The sequence below is a fragment of the Chelonoidis abingdonii genome, chromosome 3, assembly GCF_003597395.2.
Source record: "Chelonoidis abingdonii isolate Lonesome George chromosome 3, CheloAbing_2.0, whole genome shotgun sequence".
NCBI lineage: Eukaryota > Metazoa > Chordata > Testudines > Testudinidae > Chelonoidis > Chelonoidis abingdonii.
In genome coordinates this window covers 113,668,788-113,687,787 of record NC_133771.1, presented here as the reverse complement: position 1 = coordinate 113,687,787, position 19,000 = coordinate 113,668,788, and the positions used below count along the sequence as shown (strand labels likewise).

The 19,000-nt window shown below is 41.4% G+C and overlaps 1 protein-coding gene across 1 annotated transcript in view; it reads right to left on the bottom strand.

Moving 5' to 3' along the window:
* The window catches only part of UTRN (utrophin), a 615,035-nt gene extending 601,496 nt beyond the window's left edge, over positions 1-13,539 (bottom strand). The window contains 2 exon segments of the mRNA XM_075064018.1: positions 11,313-11,479; positions 12,979-13,539. Coding sequence (XP_074920119.1) covers positions 11,313-11,391 — 79 coding nt within the window. The 5' untranslated portion in view covers positions 11,392-11,479; positions 12,979-13,539.
* Between the last annotated feature and the right edge of the window lie 5,461 nt (positions 13,540-19,000).

Sequence of the window (19,000 nt, the reverse complement as noted above, 5' to 3'; positions counted from 1 at the left end):
TGCCAGTGTAACTTATGACACTGGGGGGAGGCGATGATTTAGTCACACCCCTGAGCAACACAAAATCATGCCAACATAGGCTATGTCTACACTACAACTTAAGTGTTCATATATACAAGCCTGAAGAGACCACTTATCAATCCCCAAACAAACAAGTTGGGCGACACTCTAAAAGGGACACTATAGCTAAGCCCCATATAAAAATTCCTGAGCACAGGTGCAACAGCAAAAGCAGAAGAAATCTGAACATGTAATGCCATCCCAGAAGCCATCAGACCAAACCAGACAGTTTTCAGAGTATAACTGCAAGTTCCATCACTTAAGGACAGCCTTTCCCCAGCAAAGGGCCTTCTCCCACTGCTGAAATCTGTTCCCATGGAGTCCCAGGAGGAAAAGATCAGCAGTGCACATTTCTGGAAAGTCAAGACAAGAGAGTTGGGGCTCCCTTTGCAAGTATGCTAACCCTAGTTGTTCCTCAATGCCAGGTTATATCAGATAGATGTCTCAGAAAAATTTAAGACAAAAAGGGTGGACCTGTTGTGGCATTTAAATACCACTTCACCCAAACTCGTTTTATGTAACAGCTTTTACATAGCTGTGTTTTAGTTCGAGACCAGAGATGTGCATGCTAGTCCCAAACACTCACCTAACTGCCCAAATAAATTCATCTATGCAGTGCTTTTCTTTGTGCATCCAAAACTGTTTGCTTTTCCTTTTCTTGCTATTAAATACCATCCAAAATATTTAGCATTTTATCCACAACACTTTTTCCTTCTCGATAATTTGTGACATAATATTTTCAGGGAGTAGTCCTTCTTAAAATTCCCTCCTTTGACACTTCAAATGGGGTGGAGGAGGAGGGAACTACACACTACATTTGATTTAAAAAAAAAGGCAGTACAGAGAGATTTTCACAATACATTTAACAAATAGTTTTTGTTAATGTTTCCAAAATATTTTGTTCCAAGACTCAGAACCTTGCATTTCTCCCAAGTTAACTGTATAAGCCAGCATCTGCCCTTAACTGTATACCTGTCCAATTCCATATCATTCTTAACTGAATTACTTTGTTCCACCTCCACCAGGTTTCGTATAACTAGCAGATTTTTAAGGCCAGAAAGAAACACTTGGACTGCCTAGTCTAAACTTCCTGCACAACACAGTCCATAACTTCTGGGTGATTAGAACAAATTGTCACATGTTCCTTCTCAGTATCCCACAAAAGAAATAATTTTTTCAACTATATATATCCTAAATTCCAATCCACGTCACTCAGTCACAATTTCTTTCACTCACAAGTACCCAACATTTTTAAATACACAAGTTACTACTTTGTCCGCATAAATATGCCACATTCTATCAGTACAACACACGTGCCAATCAGCAGTTTTCCCATAGCTCTTCCACAGGTAAGACGACAAATTTTAACCCGCTCAAACCTGAAAGAAATTCTAGAGCACAACAGGTATATTGCTTAATTTTCAGAGGTGCTCAGCACCTGCTCCAAATGAAGTCATAGATATACGAGTTGGCAGAACCTCTGAAATCAAACATGTGCTAAATGGGATGAAGGTATTAGTTATCAATATTACTATTGTACAAGGAAACAATGAGACAATATTGGTCAGCATAACAAACAGTTATCTCAGCACATCAGCAGCCTTGCCATCATCAAGTTTTTTTGTATGTGTAACTGAAGGGGAGTTTTAAGGAAGGATTTATATTTTAAAATCCTAATAATAATAAGCGGGTGGAGGTGTAAAGGTTTTTCTAGACTGTACAGTGAATACTTTCTAGTGACATCACTACTCTAGTCCATGCTACTGAGGCCCACATTCAGAATTGCTCAGCCAATCAGAAAGGAGTATATTGTGCAGGAGTACTCTGAACCTCACACTAACAGAATTTCTGGACACTAGAGAAAACTGCAGCTATAGTACACTTCCTGTAGATATTTTTCTGCCATGATTTCCAGTTTTGGAATATCCTTTTCTAGGTACGAGTTAAATTCTCGAACTCGCTCTGTTCCCTTTGTATTGCAAAGGAGAGAAAAGGGAACAGGAACTGTCTGTAGTCAGCTGAGGATATACCTCTACTCCAGCATGGGAGAGGCCCCACAGGCAAAGAACTGGTTCTGACACCTTCTAATTTGCAGCCTCTACCTCAGGGAGTGTGGAAAGATGTGTTGCAGGAGGGAACAGAGTTCAGCTGGAGCCCCCTAGCTACTCTAACCCAGGGGGGGAAGGGGTGCCCTGAGGACAGTAATCAGCTCCCCAACAGCCCCTCATTCTGCCAAGCCTAGCAAATGCACAAGGTAATTAACCCAGTAAGTGTTGCTGAGGAAGTGGGAGGTATGCTTTTTCCTCTCTCCCGCACCCCCTTTATTGCTTTGTGTAGATCTGTTTGGCATTTCCTCATTTTGGCTTGCTTTCTGACTTGTGTCCCCCCTCCCCACTTACACACATACCCTCAACATTAGCTAAGCTTCTTTATACGCCTTCCTCAAGTCCAAGTCAGTCATGCATATGACTTCATCGGGTTAATCACTGTATCAAATTTCTTGACTGCCCCTTAAAAATAACTCAGATATGTCCTAAGCAAATCGCAGTTTTCACGTTCATGATGGTCCCCTTCTGGCCTTGGAATCTATGATCCAGTCTGACCTGTATAATATGGGCCATAGAACTTCCCCCAAAATAATTCCTAGAGCAGATCTTTTAGAAAAAAAGTCAACCTCGATTTAAATATGGTTAGCGATGACGAACCCACCATGACCCTTCATAAATTCTTCCAATGGTTCTTTACTCACATTGTCATAAATGTACCCCTTATTTTGAGCCTGAATGTGTCTAGATTCAACTTTCAGCCATCGGACAATGTTATACCTCTCTCTCCAAAGTGTTCAAGTGTTCCTTTATTCTGTCTCCATTCAGAGTTTCCACTGCCTCCACAGCTGTTCCGCCTTGTATTAAGCCATGACAGTACATTTCCCAAGCCAAATGAGAGCTCTGGACAAGTCCGAAACCTTGTCTCTCTCACCAACAGAAGTTTATCCAATAAAAGATATTGCCTCACCCACCTTGTCTCTTTAATATCCTGGGACCAATACAGCTACAACTACACTGCATTTTGCAGCTGCTGGCATTTATAAATCTGCAGTTTCTTGAATAATCCCATGGTCTTGACTTGTGTGGAACCATTTCCATTATTCTCTCTCTAGTCCCACAGAGGTTTATATATTTATCTGCCCAGTTACTTGTGCAGATATTTAAAATTCCCCTCCTTCACTTTGAATAAAATAATCACTTTCTGAAATTCTAGTTCATTTGTGTCCCCTCTTAATTCCAGAAATTTAACAGAGAAAACCAGACTCCTGACATGCGCTGACAATTAAGTTATCCTTCCACCAACATAAGTCCACCAATGGAAACCACAGCCCCAGGCCAAAGGGGGAAGAAAAAAAAAAAATGCAACTTCCCCCTGCACTGAGCTGGGAGCATTTCCGTACGCAGGAGGGAAAACAGCTGTTCTCTTCTGACTTTTGAATTTCCATCAAGGGAGGGGTACTGTCCAACACAATGAAGGCAGAATAACTTATCGAAAACATGCATAATCTTTACAGCTATAGATATTTCAGAGTATCTGTATCAGCTGAAGGATGGTCACAGTCAATTTGTTCTGCCTCTGTTCCCCACCCTCACCTCCCATAACACACTCTGAATTATGTTTTCCCAGGCTCTTTGCCAGTCCTCCAAAACCAAAAGTGTTAGTTAAATATTGCCTTGCTCCTCTCTATTCATAGACGTGCGACACCCTGTGCTTGCTCTACTAGGAGGAGTTTTCAGTGACAGAAAAGGAAATTAAGTAATTTTATAAAAGATGCCAGTAATGACATAGCTAAGCCTTGCTAAATGGCTGGAATATATACTAAGTATAGTACTACAATCTTTAAGGACATTATATACATAGGATAGAGTAGAATTAAGAGGTTTCCACTTTAGATTAGACTCATTCCCTCCCTCCCACCTCAAACTTGTGAATGCCAAAATCTTCCCCAAAAGAATGTGCATTTATGGTAGGGGGTAGGGTTGACAAAGAATGTCAGCGGTCTGTCCAAGCATGTTACCTATACTTGTGTTTTCACTTTCCTCTGAATCTGTCTGTCATAAATATGGGAAATATGTTTGCTTAAAATCTATTACTTATAGGATTCCAGGAACTAAAGAAGCTAGACATGAAGATTCACGGCTCACAAATACAGAGGTAAAAAACACTGTAACCATGAAAGGCAGAAGAAGATGTGAAGATACTGCAATCATAGTGACAGGAAACAAAAATAGTTTAAGAATTTGAGGAAGAGGGACTCTCTCTGTTCCCCCCTCAAACCTCTCAGTGGCTGCAATTCTAGTGCAACGATATGGTGGGGGCTTGTTTGGTTGTTGTCTCTCCATCACAATACTCTTGCATGGAGACTTCAGTTTGTTAATGCACTGACAGTTATTTATTTGTATTACCATAATTCCAGTCATATACCAGAACCCCTCAGAGCCCACCAGTACCCATGGCTCTTCCGCTCATTCCAGGCAATCAGGTCAGGTTTGGAAATAGGAAATCCTGCTCAGAAGGGTGAAATCAGACCAGATTTTTCTACAAAACACAGAACAAAAAGACTGTCCCTTCCCTAAGGAGTTTACAGTCTAAATATAAGGCAAATTACAACAGATGGGTACAAGGGAGTAACATGAAATAATGAGACAATAGTAGTGACAGGTCATGACAGCTGTCAAGACAGGTAACAAAAGTATTTCTGCTCCTCTGTTTATGTTTAGGTCTGTTTCAGTTAGCCATTTTCTCCCTAGCTAAATAACTACACCTCTACCTTGATATAACGCTGTCCTCGGGAGCCAAAAAATCTTACCGCGTTGCAGGTGAAGCCAAGTTATATTGAACTTGCTTTGATCCACCAGAGTGAGCAGCCCTGGCCCACACCAGAGCACTGCTCTACCACGTTCTATCCAAATTTGTATTATATCGGGTTGTGTTATATCGAGGTAGAGGTGTATATACAAAGTGAATATGTAGACAAAAAGAGAAAAACTCGCTAACTTGAGTTTTAGCAATCTCAGGGGTTACTTATATTAATAGCTGCAAAATTTTCAGATGTGGTTTTCAAATTCACAAGGCACAATTTGCTAGAGACTCACAGCTTGAATTTAACAAGCAAAAAAAATTAAAGGAAGCACCCAGAAGCCTCAGTGAGAAAAGGCCTCATCCAAAGCCCATTTGAAATCAATGAGAGTCTCTCTGTAGACTTCAGTAGCCTTTGGATTCAGGCCAATCCCTTTAGTTCAAATTCTTTTATTAATGTTTAACAAGTTTCTGATTGCTACAATGGCATATACATACAAATGCTCGAAGCGATACCATCACCAGTTAGTTAATAGCTGCTTCACCAGGGCCGGTTCCAGGCACCAATTCAGCAAGTAGGTGCTTTGGGCGGCCAAGGGGAAGGGGCAGCACATTGGGTTCTTCAGTGGCGGGTCTGTCGGCCCCTCTCAGAGGGAAGGACCTGCCGCTGAAGAAGAAAGTGGCAGCGGTGGAGCTGACGCCGATCGAGGGTTTGTTTGTTTGTTTCCCCCTTCTTCCCCTGCCGCTTGGGGCAGCAAAAAACCATGGAGCCAGCCCTGTGCTTCACCTGGCAATTTTTGCACTTAAAAAAAATAGATTTAGGACATGTGTTGCATACAATATATTTAACATTCACTGTTTTATGGGCCATCATCCAAGAACTATGGAATGAACAAGTCTGCTTCTCAAAGCATGTCCCAGGGCAGGGAGATATCTTAGCAAAACAGAGCTGTTGACTATCTAAATATCCTCACAAAACAGTCATACTTCTCTGAACAACAGTGTCAACTCCCAAAAGTGATCCTCACAAAAGAGCTCTCAAAATAAAAATACAATTTTTAGATCAGTTCTTCCAAGACTATCAACGACATTTAATTTAATTAAAAATGAAAGCTAGACCAGGAGAATTATGCTCCTACCAATCTACTCTTGTACCTTAACACACACCTGAGGCACTCAGTAATATTCCAGAAATGTTTTGCCTGTCTTACTGCTTAATTATATACACTGCTGTTGAAACTATCAAGACAGATTTCAACTGGGGCTTTTTCCTCAGTGTTTCATAATTAATCACAGCAAGAGTTCATTTGTTCTTCAAAACACACTGATGACAGATGGTTTTTCTCACCCGCTATAAAGAAAGCATCTCCTTGCATTCCTTCTTGAAAGCTTCTTTTCAAAACCAAACATAAAAGCACGTATTTCCCCAAAAGGATCTTTTTTTAAAAAAGGTACATGCTAGATTACATATAAAAATAGTTTTTGTTATGGAAAACATACCCATGAAAGTGATTTTTAAGGAATAATACAGACAGATGTAGAGTCTGACCTATACCCATTTAATATCTCCAGATGCATGGAATACCCTATATAACAGGGATAGGTAACCTACAGCTCGTCTGCCACCTTTGGCACATGTGCTGATTTTCAGCGGCACTCACACTGCCTGGGTCTTGGCCACCGGTCCGGGGGGCTCTGCATTTTAATTTAATTTTAAATGAAGCTTCTTAACATTTTAAAAACCTTATTTACTTTACAAACAACAATAGTTTAGTTATATATTATAGACTTAAAGGAAGAGACCTTTTAAAAACGTTAAAATGTATTACTGGCACGCGAAACCTTAAATTAGAGTGAATAAATGAAGACTCGGCACACCACTTCTGAAAGGTTGCCAACCCCTGCTATATAAGATGGTAAATATTTTACTTAAAAATATAATATAACCGTTCAATTGACAGATATGCTATAGTTTTTCAAGAAAAAACACTAATATTTGTGCACTCAGAAGAGAGGCTAACAGTAAATACAGTTCTTCTGCAAACCTTGGGTTGGCTTCCATGTAATTGCCAGGATTAAAATAGTTATTACACAATATAGTTTTGGTCACAATCATTGTATGTTATTCTAAACATTCAACAGATTTTTAAAAATAAAATACATTATGCAATACAGCTTTAATACACTGTCTAATCAAAGTATGTGCCTATATTTGTCTAATATAAGTAGCGTAACTAATAAATCCTAATCAGACACACTTAAAAAAACCCTCACACTCTCAAAAGACTCTTCTTTAGTACTCTGCTTTACAAGAAAGGTTACTGAATGAAACCAAATGTGTTTATGATTAGTCAAACAAACCAGGGTATTCTCAAGCATTTATGACTTATGAAGGACACAGAAGTGCATCACTGTCTTGGAATATGCTTTCTTACTGATCACTGAAGATGACAGAATTGGTAATGCATTCAATAAAGTGTTTAGAGCAGAGATGGGGCAGGGGTCCGGGGGTGGGAGCGCATCAGAAATGAGAGGGGTTGGATGGGGCGGCGGAGGACAGTCAGGGAATGGGGGGGCTGGGTGACGCAGGAGGCCCTGGGAGGGGGTGGGTGTTGGGCCACAACCCCCGCCCCTAACCGGTCCTTCATACAGTTTCCAAAACCTGTTGCAGCCCTCAGGACACCCAAAAAAAAAAAAATTTTGCCCGCCCCAGTTTGGAGCCATTTACGCACTGGGTAACTCTTACTAATCTTAAAAAAAGATGTACCACCCTCACAATCTGAGCATACAAGAACTCCCACACGTGGTGAATTTAATCTTTGAATGACAGAACTAGATCATGAACCAAAACGTTAATATTTTCCCAAATATTCTTAAGATATAGTTTTGAAGACATTAATGTTTTATTTTAAAAAGGTAGGCATATAAAAGATTCATCCCCCTGCAAATTAATCATGAAATTGTGCAACCCAGGATTCTTTTTCTTTGTGTAAATGATGTTTTTAAGTTGTTTCAACTTTTTTTTTGGTGTTTTTGTAGTTATAGCAAATACCATATTCTTTAAAATTAATGGTATTTTTAAATTAAGTTATAGTTCACTTTTAATTCCATAAAATTGAGAAATAACAGAAGACAAATGCAATGCAATACATGCTACATATCCTAGGAGATCTGCAAGGCCTGATATACATTTCTGCCCCAATATAACAAGACCCGATATAACACAAATTGGGATATAACATGATAAAGTAGTGCTCGGGGGGGCGAGGGGGGGGGGCTGTGCACTCCGACAGATCAAAGCAAGTTTGAAACAACACAGTTTCACCTATAATGAAGTAAGATTTTTTGGCTCCTGAGGACAGTGTTATCGGGGTAAAGGTGTATTTTAATAAAATTACCATGAGTAAATACCATTTTAGATCAACACAAGTTTCTATCAATGGTTTCATCAATTAAAATAGCTATTTCTATAATTTTCTATGCATTCATACTATCTGCTACTGAATTTTCCAAAGCCAGCTAATTAAAGTATCAAATCTTACAAAGATTGGTCGTACACTCGGTTTGACTGTCTTCTTAGGTTTATATTATATATTCTTTCCCTGCTGTCCCTTTTTTTAAATTCTGACATACTACTGAACACAAGTTACTATTTTACTGCTGAATTTTGCTCCCTAAATTATTAAAATAGCCCAGGCATCTTAAACAACATCTTGTTTGGCAGCTTTGTTTATTTAGAAAAAGAACAAATAATGAATGGAAGAAAAGTTGGAAAAAAGTTAAACGTTTTGAATCTCAGGATCTACAGTTATTTATTATTGTCTGGCTCCTACCCCCAACACTTTTCCACAACAGTAAAAATGTAAATTGATAAAAATGCTTAGAAGTACATACTGATTTGTCAAAATTATAAAAAAAAAATTTAAAGGCTGAATTCAGCCAAGCCTATTTATAAGTGGCACTATATTACCCTCCCACAGAGGACTCAAATTAGCTGCTTTTTTATAATCCCTACTATTTAAAAAAAATATCCTGCACCACAGTAATGAGACATTTTAAACAAATATTCTGACAATTTAAACTGATGTGTAAATAAAATTCTGACAAGTAGCTGTTTTCTTACTTCCACTAATAATGAAGAGTTGTGCGTGCATACTTACATCTCGGAAGCAAAAATAAAAAGACCCTCCCTCACCATACAAGAAAATTAAAATAAAGACTCCTTATTTTGTCCCATCCCATATCCTCCCAAAATATATTTGTGAAATCAGCTGTTAAAAATAAATTTGGGAGTGTTTTAATATAAAATAACTAACTTCTCATAATATTTGTGTTGGACTCTGATCATTTGTATCTCTAGCATGAACAGCAACCCAAACTGAAAATACAAATGATTAATGGAAAGCAACCCAGTGTTCCATTTAAGTGCCAACATGAATATCCCTTTAACTTTGCTTTCTCTCTCTCTCTCTCTGTGGGAGAAGAGGAGGGGGAAAGTATGCAAAATATATATTTTAGACCTGGCAATTAGCCTTTAATTTGTTGCTGTCTATGCTTGGATACAGTATGTCCCTTTCATTAAAAAAAATCCCTCCCACAGGCTTAGTTATAGGAGTTGGTTCAGATCTCAGCTATGTAGTGTAATAATTAACTTTAAAATATGTAGTCATGCATGCTGCATACTTGAGATCCAAAATTTAGTTCTTAGGAGTTTTGAAAATGGGATATAAAAAAAATTTCATTTTCAATTTAGGCTAAAAAGTTGAATTAAGTCATTCCTGATTTTAGTATAAAAATATCTTAAATATAATTAATTTATGAGATGAGAGAAGTAAGGAGGACTACTGTAGATAGGTGTAGGTACATATCAGAACGGAAACTACAGCACATTCTATTTATACAGAGGACTTATCAAATACAGCAATGATTGCTCAAAATGCCTGCAAAAGTTACAGTATTTGTAACACACACAAAAAACAGGTGCTCACCAACCCAGAATCCTTGGCATTTAGTAGACATTTCCAACCAGGTCAAATATGGTCCAGAACTTTGAAAAAAAAATATATGAATGAAACCACAAATACTGTTTCGCAAACTGTACTTCCAGAAGTTAAGAAAAGCTTTCCAACCTCTGAACTCATGCACTAAAAATGGAGATTCCTCAAAGCTATGTTCAAAGGCCTGATGCAAAGATATCTGAAAAATCAATTGAAAGATTGCCACTGATTTCAATGGGCTTTGAATCTGATCCCAAATTTATATCCTACTTAATTTGATAGCATAATCAGGTTATATAATTGCATATACATAATTTTGAGTCTTATCTACCTGCATTTACACTAGGACACAAATATATTTTGTAATTACAAAGCCATTTGTTACTATTGTAGCAAATAATTGGAAAAAAGTTTCAATTTGTTACATTGTGGCTATCAAATACCCCGCCTTTAGGATAAAGCACTGAATTAGGAATCAGAGGGTGTTCAGTTTTTGTCTCTGCAAAAAGATTTCCTGAGGGCCCTTAAGCAAGTCATTTCACCTTTTTGTGCCACTGATCTGTAAAACGGGATAACAGTTCTCTACTTATTGTAAGAATAACTTCATTAATGTTTGTTAAGCACTCACATACAACAATAATAGGAACTATAGAAAGGTCCATAAGCAGAACATTTAAAAAATAATTCTGAAGAGAACATTATCCAGAAACTGTTTCTTTAACACAAATGTTTTTGATACAGGACATGACTGTGGTGCTAAAGTCAGACAGTAGCATGTTAAAAAAAGTAGATTCATTTTACAGCACACTAACATATAAAGCACCTTACAGTGTTGCAACCTGTAGTAGCCATTTTCCACAGCTCAAAATAAACACAGCAGCAGCCGCCAAAACTTGGTTGCGTAAGAGCACTTATTTAAACACTTGCTTATTTACAAAACCAGAGCTAATTATAATGCAGGAGGTGGATCTTAAATAAAAAGATTTGATTACCAATGTAGAGATATTCAATTATTATTTTTATACATATGCAGACACATTTTAGTTGTATCAAGAAGCCCCACTTAGAATCAGGGCCTCCTAGTGCTAGATACTATATAAACGTATAAAGAGACAAAAAAAAAGTTGCAAGAACTTAAGAACAGGCCCTACTGGGTCAGATCAAAGGTCCATCTAGCCCAGTATCCTGTCTTCCAACAGTGGCCAATACCTGGTGCCCCAGATGGAATCAACAGAACAGGTAATCATCAAGTAATCCATCCCCTGTAGCCAATTCCCAGATTCTGGCAAACAGAGGCTAGGAATTTGTCAATTAAAAGGCAGTTTGCATCACATAATTTGAGACATTTTCATCATCAATGATCTATAAAGAAAGAGAGACATACAACTTTGTTTTTCTGCAACCTACCAGATCTGGACTTAATGATATCACTGAATTCATTGTGTTCTCCACCAGGTCCTTCCTCTTGATCTGAAACCTTGGCCATCCTTTAACAGTCTTGAGATTCTTCTCTGGTATAATCTAAACCCTTCCAAAAACAGTTTCTATGCACAGGACTAGTTCAGCAACAATACCTAAAACATACAAGGAAAAGATTAGTTAAGTGATTATTCCCTGTATTAAACCAGAAATTATTAAAATCTATACATGTGAACAATGGTATACGCTTGACATTCATACGTTTTCAGTGCCTATCAAGTGTTATAAATATCACTCATTAAAAACTTCTGTTCCTTTTCCAATTAAAGAGCATTTTAACACAACTCACAAAGAAAAAAGATTAAAATTTGTTTTCTACTCTGATTACAGTTCACACAGAAAAAACACAGCCAAGGAAACTGCTTAAAGTTAGTATACTGGGAAGTGCAAAAATATACAAGTGAAATGAAAATGAAGTCATTACACTTTAAATCTAGGTGGGACATCAAAGACAGACTTTGGGGCAAAGATCAAGAATTATGAAGCTTGTCATAACTGGAATATCAACATTATATACCTGACTTTGAAATCTTAGGTATTTGGAAATCAGTTCCACGTTTCTTCCAATGCAACACTAATCAAACCACTATTAAGAACATTGTCCTCACCAGTTGCTAGTCACGCTCCACAGAACAGAAACAAACTGGGACTGGCTGTCTGAACGCTTACTAATTATGAAGGAAGTTGTTTGCCAACCACCCCAGAGCCTGGATTAGTTCCCAAACTTTATATATGCACACTCCTCACAAAGTTATATAGGGGGTTCAGTGACTTGTCTCCTACGGAGTTTAGTCACATACCATGAAAGAGGAGCGTGACTTTTTCTTCTTAATTATCCCATCTTTTCCTACCCCCAACACACACACCTGTTTTCGTCTAAATGACACCTGCAGAAAGGGAGAGCAGGCGGAGAAGAGAGAAAGAAGTAGCCTCAAGATGTTATGTGGTGAGAAACAACTGTAACAAATTGGGTGGGAGAAGTGGAAAGACGAAAGTGACCAAACAAGAGGTCAGAACACTAGAGCAATAACAAGGCGGGCTGCAAGTTGAATTCAGCTGGCACACCACTATCTCCCCCCTCCCCGCCCCCGAGTGACCCAGAGCAACCTTTGCACCTATGGTAAGGATCATCCCCAAGGGCGGCGGGGCAGCGCTAGAGCGGACACAGCCCGCAAGACCCCTGAGCCGCGAGGGGCTGCACTCCCTTGGGTCCAGGCGTCGCCCTGGCCCCTCCCTCGGGACCTGCTGCCAACCCCACAGGCGGTTACCAGCAGCAGCAGGCAGACACCACGTTACAGGCATTGCTCTTCCCACGCGCGCCCCAGCCCCGCGAGAGGGGCGGGAAAGGCACCTGCCACCCCACGCGGGCTGGGGGCCCTGGTTCTCCTCGGAAGGGTCTGGCTCATGTTGAACCCCCCGCCCCATTCGTGCCGGGGGCTCCTCCACCCGCATACCCGCCCCCTACGCGGGGAGAGAGCAAGCAAGTCCCGCAGGGGGAGCTCTCAGCCAGGACCCTCTGGAGCAGGGCACAACACCCCCGTCCCCTTCCTCGCGGGGGCACCGGCATCCCGCCCCCGGGCTAGCACTTACTCACCAGCTCACCTACGGTGCTGCGTGCCGGCCCCGCTGCACCTCGGGGCCAGAGAGCTCCAGCTTAATGTGAAGCGCCCCGGGCGGCAGCGCCTCTCCCCTTCGCCCGCCCGGCCTTCCCACCGCCGGAGCCGGGGCAAGCGGCTGCAGAAACCGCCCGAAACAAACAGCAACGGATGCAAAACACTCTCTCGATTAAAAAAAAAAAAAAAACGCTTTTCCAGCTGAAGAATTCCTGCTTAATCTTCCCACCTCCCGAACACCTTCCTCCGCCCTCTAGCCGCGTCCTTCGGGAGTAGGAAGCGGTTCCAACTGCCCCCTTTGCAGGCGGGCTCTCAGCAACTTTTTGTACAAGCTGTTGCTGTTCCTCCTGCTGCTGTGTTGGCCCCCGGGATTTCCCCTTTGTCTGTAGGTGAGACAGGACGGAGCTGAGGCTCTGGGCAGGGGTGGCGCTAACCGCGCGCCTGCTTCCCTCGGGCCAAGTGAGCAAGAGGTAGAAGGACAGACACCGACCGGACCACGAGTGCTCCCAGTTGCTGCTGCGCCGGGAACTTTGTTTGCTCCCAGAACCCCGCCCTCCAGCTAGAGCAGTAGCTGCTGCTGCACGCTGGCAATGGGAAAGTGGCGTGGCAGTGTCATGTGACCGCCTGCCCTGTCAATCAGCCCTCGGAGATCCTCGGCGCAGGACGCCAGACGCCTCTGCCCATCCCAGCCTCAGGTTGCCCTTCTGTCTGGGGTACCCGCTCTCCCCCTGCAGCGTGGATGAAGATTACAGGCTGTGTTTGCTAGCAGGGAAGGTTGTGCTCTGTGGGTGGTTCAGGACTCCACATTGTCCCAGCCTAGCTCCAAGTTTTTCCCTAGCTGGGATGAGCTATTTGAAGGAAGAGGAAGGTACGGAAAGGACCTTGCACACTGAAGGAATGAACTGGAGCAACTTGCATATTCAGAGACGCCCCTCCAAACCACACATTTGTATGTACAAATGGGATAATGCTGCACACAATTTTGCCAGTTTGTACATACAACTGACAGGCAGCGTAGAAATGCAAGACTTTGTGGGCACCCATCAGATGTGTCTAGCTTAAAAAAGGTGGCCCTCTCTGTAGTCTACGAGTTCAAATATTTTCCAATCTAGGGGTGTTCTCCTCCTCTATATATTTGCTGAAATTTTTCATTATCCTTTGCTAAATATATATCAATTCTCTATTTACCTCATTCTTCCACCTCACGATCTTTCTGTGGATTCCTTTTCTCTTTAAATTTAACACATAAATCTCTGCCAGTTGGTAACAGTAGGAGAGGAGACTGGAGGAGTTTGCACTGGACATTTGTTCTGTGGAATGACACTACTGAGGGGCAAAATAAAATGCAAGGGAGATGCTATAAATATATAATTTACTGCATTCTTCCTTCAAGTGGAATGAGTTTGTAAATAATGTGAAGGGATGTTAACAACTGCAACACAAACAATGCCCTGAGTTCACTTTGATATGGTTTGCTATTGTAAGCACAATCACATTTACAGCTAATTTTAAAGTTGTCGTTGAGGGATTTTTAAAAATGAAAGAACGATTAAATTCAGGCAGATTTGTGTATCAAGAGCAGGAGTTTGCTGTCCTGGGCATGTCTCATACATCTGCAGAACAGTTAAAGTCTCAGATGGTTTGGGTCTCTTATCATTATAACATTACTACCATTTACAATGACATTACACCATAAATAAAGAACCTCAGCTCATGGGGTATTGACAGAACATGAAGGCACAGAGGTTGTGACATTATTAATCAAAATATTTATATACCACCTCCCTTGATTATCTTGCCTGTTTAGAATCTATAGGACAGGGGTACGTAACATATGGCACACACGCCGAAAGTGGCACACAAGCTGATTTTCAATGGCACTCACACTGCCTGGGTCCTGGCCACCGGTCCAGGGGGCTCTGCATTTTAATTTAATTTTAAAAGAATCTTCTTAAACATTTACAAAACCTTATTTACTTTACATACAACAGTAGTTTAGTTATATATTATAGACATAGAAAGAGACCTTCCAAAAACATGAAAATGTATTACTGGCACACGAAACCTTAAATTAGAGTGAATAAATGAAGACTTGGCACATCACTTGTGAAAGGTTGCTGACCCCTGGTATAGGACAAGGACTGTGTCTTACTATGTTTGTTGAGCATCTAGTACAAAGGTGTCCTGATCTGAGGCCTTTAAGTACTAGTGTAATACAAATAATTAAAATATATATATATATAAATGCCAGTGGACATTGAGAAATTGGATAAATTCATACTTACCCTGGTAGAGACTCATTGGCAAAAGCAAAACCACTAAATAACAGTGGTCAATTTCAGGCCAGAAGGATGAGTTAGGTACTTTGCCACCACAGTGAACGTGTCTATTGGCGCTAATGTAGTAATGTAGTCTCTTTGACCCTTCATCCCTAGACAATGAAGTGAGACACAATGTTTTCTTGCATGTGAAACATTTTTAGGCAGATCAAAGAAGGCATGCGTGCACACGCACACACACACCTAGAATGATTAAAATGATTCCACAATACTGGAAGATCACTGGACGTAGAGAATAGTGCAGCAATTGAGATCACAGTGGAGGCTCAGAACTTGCACGCCAAAGAAATATTGTACTAGTCTTACAGCACACAGGACTCAGACGCAGAAGGTAATTTAAGAAAAATAATCTCTCAGAACAGGGAGTCAGTCTTTTTGTTCTGAGTTTGTACAATATAGAGTTTTGTTAATAGTGTAAAGCCTAGCACCCTGATATTTGATTGGGGCTCCTACTGCAATATAAATCTCTCTGTGCCCCAGTATCCCTACCTCTAAAACAGAGATAATAGTACTAAACTACATCCCTACAGTTTTATGATTATTCATGTTTTGAAGCACTTTGATAGCCTCAGATCTGAAATTACAGGCATTATAGAAATGCAATGTTTTATTTATGTTAAAATCTAATTATGCAATATATCACACACCTCTATATGTGTTGTTTGATAACTTGTTTGGGGGTTTTGTTTGTTTGTTGTCTATTATATGTTACTCCAATAGATCAGTAATAAAAAATAACTTGCATATATACAGAAACACATTTTGCTGCTTGCATTCTGCTTTACTCTTCTTAAATGAACAACTGTTCGCATACATATTATATTGTAATTCCACTATTATCCCAGAAATTCCCAGTACATACCGAATATCTATACTTCAGTGCCTGAACAACAGCATGAAATAATACAACAGTAAAATTCCAGAATCCTGCTATAACAGAGCTTCCATAAATATAATAGCTGAAGATGACAAACACATGGATCTCTATGACTCAAAACTTATCCAAGAGCAAGGAGTATCCTAGCAAGCTGGGGATGAAAAAGAAGTAATTTCTCACTGCTGTTGCTACCTAGTGGTCTAGGATTAGCAATGAGTCTAGCAATTTTTGAGTCTGCCTTAATGTATGTAGGGGAATCTTCAGTGAAAGGATGGAAAAAGAGGTCTGTCTTATGGAAACTGGAGTGACATGATCAGAATCATTTCACACAAGTTACCAAAGAGCCACGGGACAGTAATAACCTTCAGTCTTTACACCCTGGGCTAGATTAAAAGGCTCTATATCCCATTACAAATTCTCTCAGCATCCAGTTACAAAATCCTGATTTTCATAAACTGACACCCACAGATCACCACAGTATCTTCACAGATCCAGTAACCACCCCAAACACACTAAGAAATCTATAGCCAGGCATTGAGATACCACATAATATGCTCCAAGCAGAAAGTCTGGGGTATACACTTTAGCACACTTTAAACCACCTTCACCAAAGAACACTCCACCAGAGAAGTAGATTGCATCACTAATGGGCCAACCAAATATCCCAAGAGAATCTACTTCAGTATGGAAATAAACTCCCCTCCAACTGCACGCCCATATAGGGTATCATGAAATACTTACAACCCATACTCAAAGGGGACTACTTCCTGAATGAAATCTTTACTGAACATCCTCTTCTAGCCTTCAAACAACTATCCAGCCTCTCCAAGTCATCATCAGAAGCAAGCTCCCCACAGACCAGAACACACCAACTCAAAGCAGCAACAGACCCTTCCAGAACAATAGATGCAAAACCTTCAGACATATCTCCACTGCTACTATGATCAACACCCCCCCACCCCACAACCAGTGTCTGATTAGCCACTGGGCTAACTGGGCCAATGCCCAGGGGCACCAGCCAACTAAAGAGCCCCTGGAAAAAATCTGCGACCAGGCGGCGGAAGCCTGGAGCCCCAGCTGCCAGGTGAGCCGGGTTGGGAAAACCCCCAAGGCCCAACCTGGCTTCCTGGCAGCAGCACTGGGTGGCGGGATGGGGGAAGGCCCCCTCCAGTGGCCCCCATCCCTGGCAGAAGCCATAGGATGGGGGAACTCCCCCAACAGCCTCCTTCCGCAGCAGAAGTCCCCAGATAGGGGAAGCCCTAGTGCCCGTCACACGTCCACAGCAGAAGCCACAGGATGGCATGGGAAACCCGGGTGTCCAACCCTACTCTTCCGCAGAAGTGCCAGGTGGGTGGAGTGGGAGAAGCCCCAGTGCCCCAACCCTGGTCCCCCACAGAAGCACAGAAGGTGCAGAGGGGAAGCCAAACCCCCGTTGTGGCCTTGGGACTGGAGGAGCTGTCACTCCCCACTGTGCCCCGAGGCCGTGGCATGAGGACAGAGCTTCTCCAGTCTTGGGGTCGCAGTGGGGGGTGGCAGAAAGGAGCAAAAGGGGTTGCAGGGCTACAGTAGGGGGCAGAATGGGGGGACCCTGGGTGGAAGAGGAGCAGGTCCCAGCCCCAGGGAAGGGGCAGAAAGAGATGGGGCTGTGGCTGTGGCTGCAGACAAAAGGGGTGTGGGAGGGGCCTCCTACTTGGTCTGGCCCAGGACCTCAGGAAACCTTAATCCACCTCTGCCCACAACATACCTTTCAAGATCCATGGATCCTACATATGCTTATTACAACATGTGATATATCTCATCCAGTACACTAAGTGTTCCAGTAACAACCATGTGGATGAAACTAGACAATCACTACTCTTTTGAACAAACTCACACAGGAAAACGATAAAAGACAAAAGCACCCAGTCACTGATAGGTGAACACTTTTCACAAAGTGATCACTCTGTATCTGACCTCTCCGCCCTTATCCTCAAAGACAATCTGAACAACACTTTCAAAAGATGAGCCTAGAGCTTACATTCATAACTTTACTGGATGTTAATAATCATGGACTTAACAGAGACACTGGATTTATAGCTTATTACAACAATCTCCGACCCTTCCCCCCCTTCATTGCCCCCTATGACTGGAGGGGTGTTAACAAGCAACTTCACCTTGCGTGATCCCTTGAAATATGTTTAACTCCTTACGCTAAACTATCTATTCTGCCCTGTATTTAACTATGATACTCTACACTTAAAACCCTCTCTGACCACACACCTATAGTTGTCCTTCCACACTGGAATCCATAATGGGTATCATTAAATAACCTATACGCAATGGGACCCCAGCCTGAATGATATCTTTCCTGAACCTCCCCTTCCGGCCTTCAAATAACCCACTCCTCAACCTTGCCAACCTAATCATCAGATGCAAGTTCCCCACAAACCAGGAGGCACCAACTCAAAGTGACACCAGATCCTGCCAGAACAGATGCAAAAAATTCTTCCATTGACCTAGCTCTGATCTACATCAGGGGTTAGGTTGGTATAACTATGTCTCTCAGGGGGTGTGGATTTTTCACACCCCGAGAGACGTAGTTATACCAGAGTAAATTCCTAGTGTAGACCTGGCTTAAGTACATTTTCCAGACCCAGAGAAGAGCCCTGTGTAGCTTGAAAGCTTTTCTTTCTCCCAACAGAAGTTGGTCCAAAAAAACCATATTACCTCACCCACTCTCTCTCTCTAATAAACTGATTCTGACAGTTACTTAAAAAAAAGTTAAAGCATTAAACCTTTCCTGTAAAT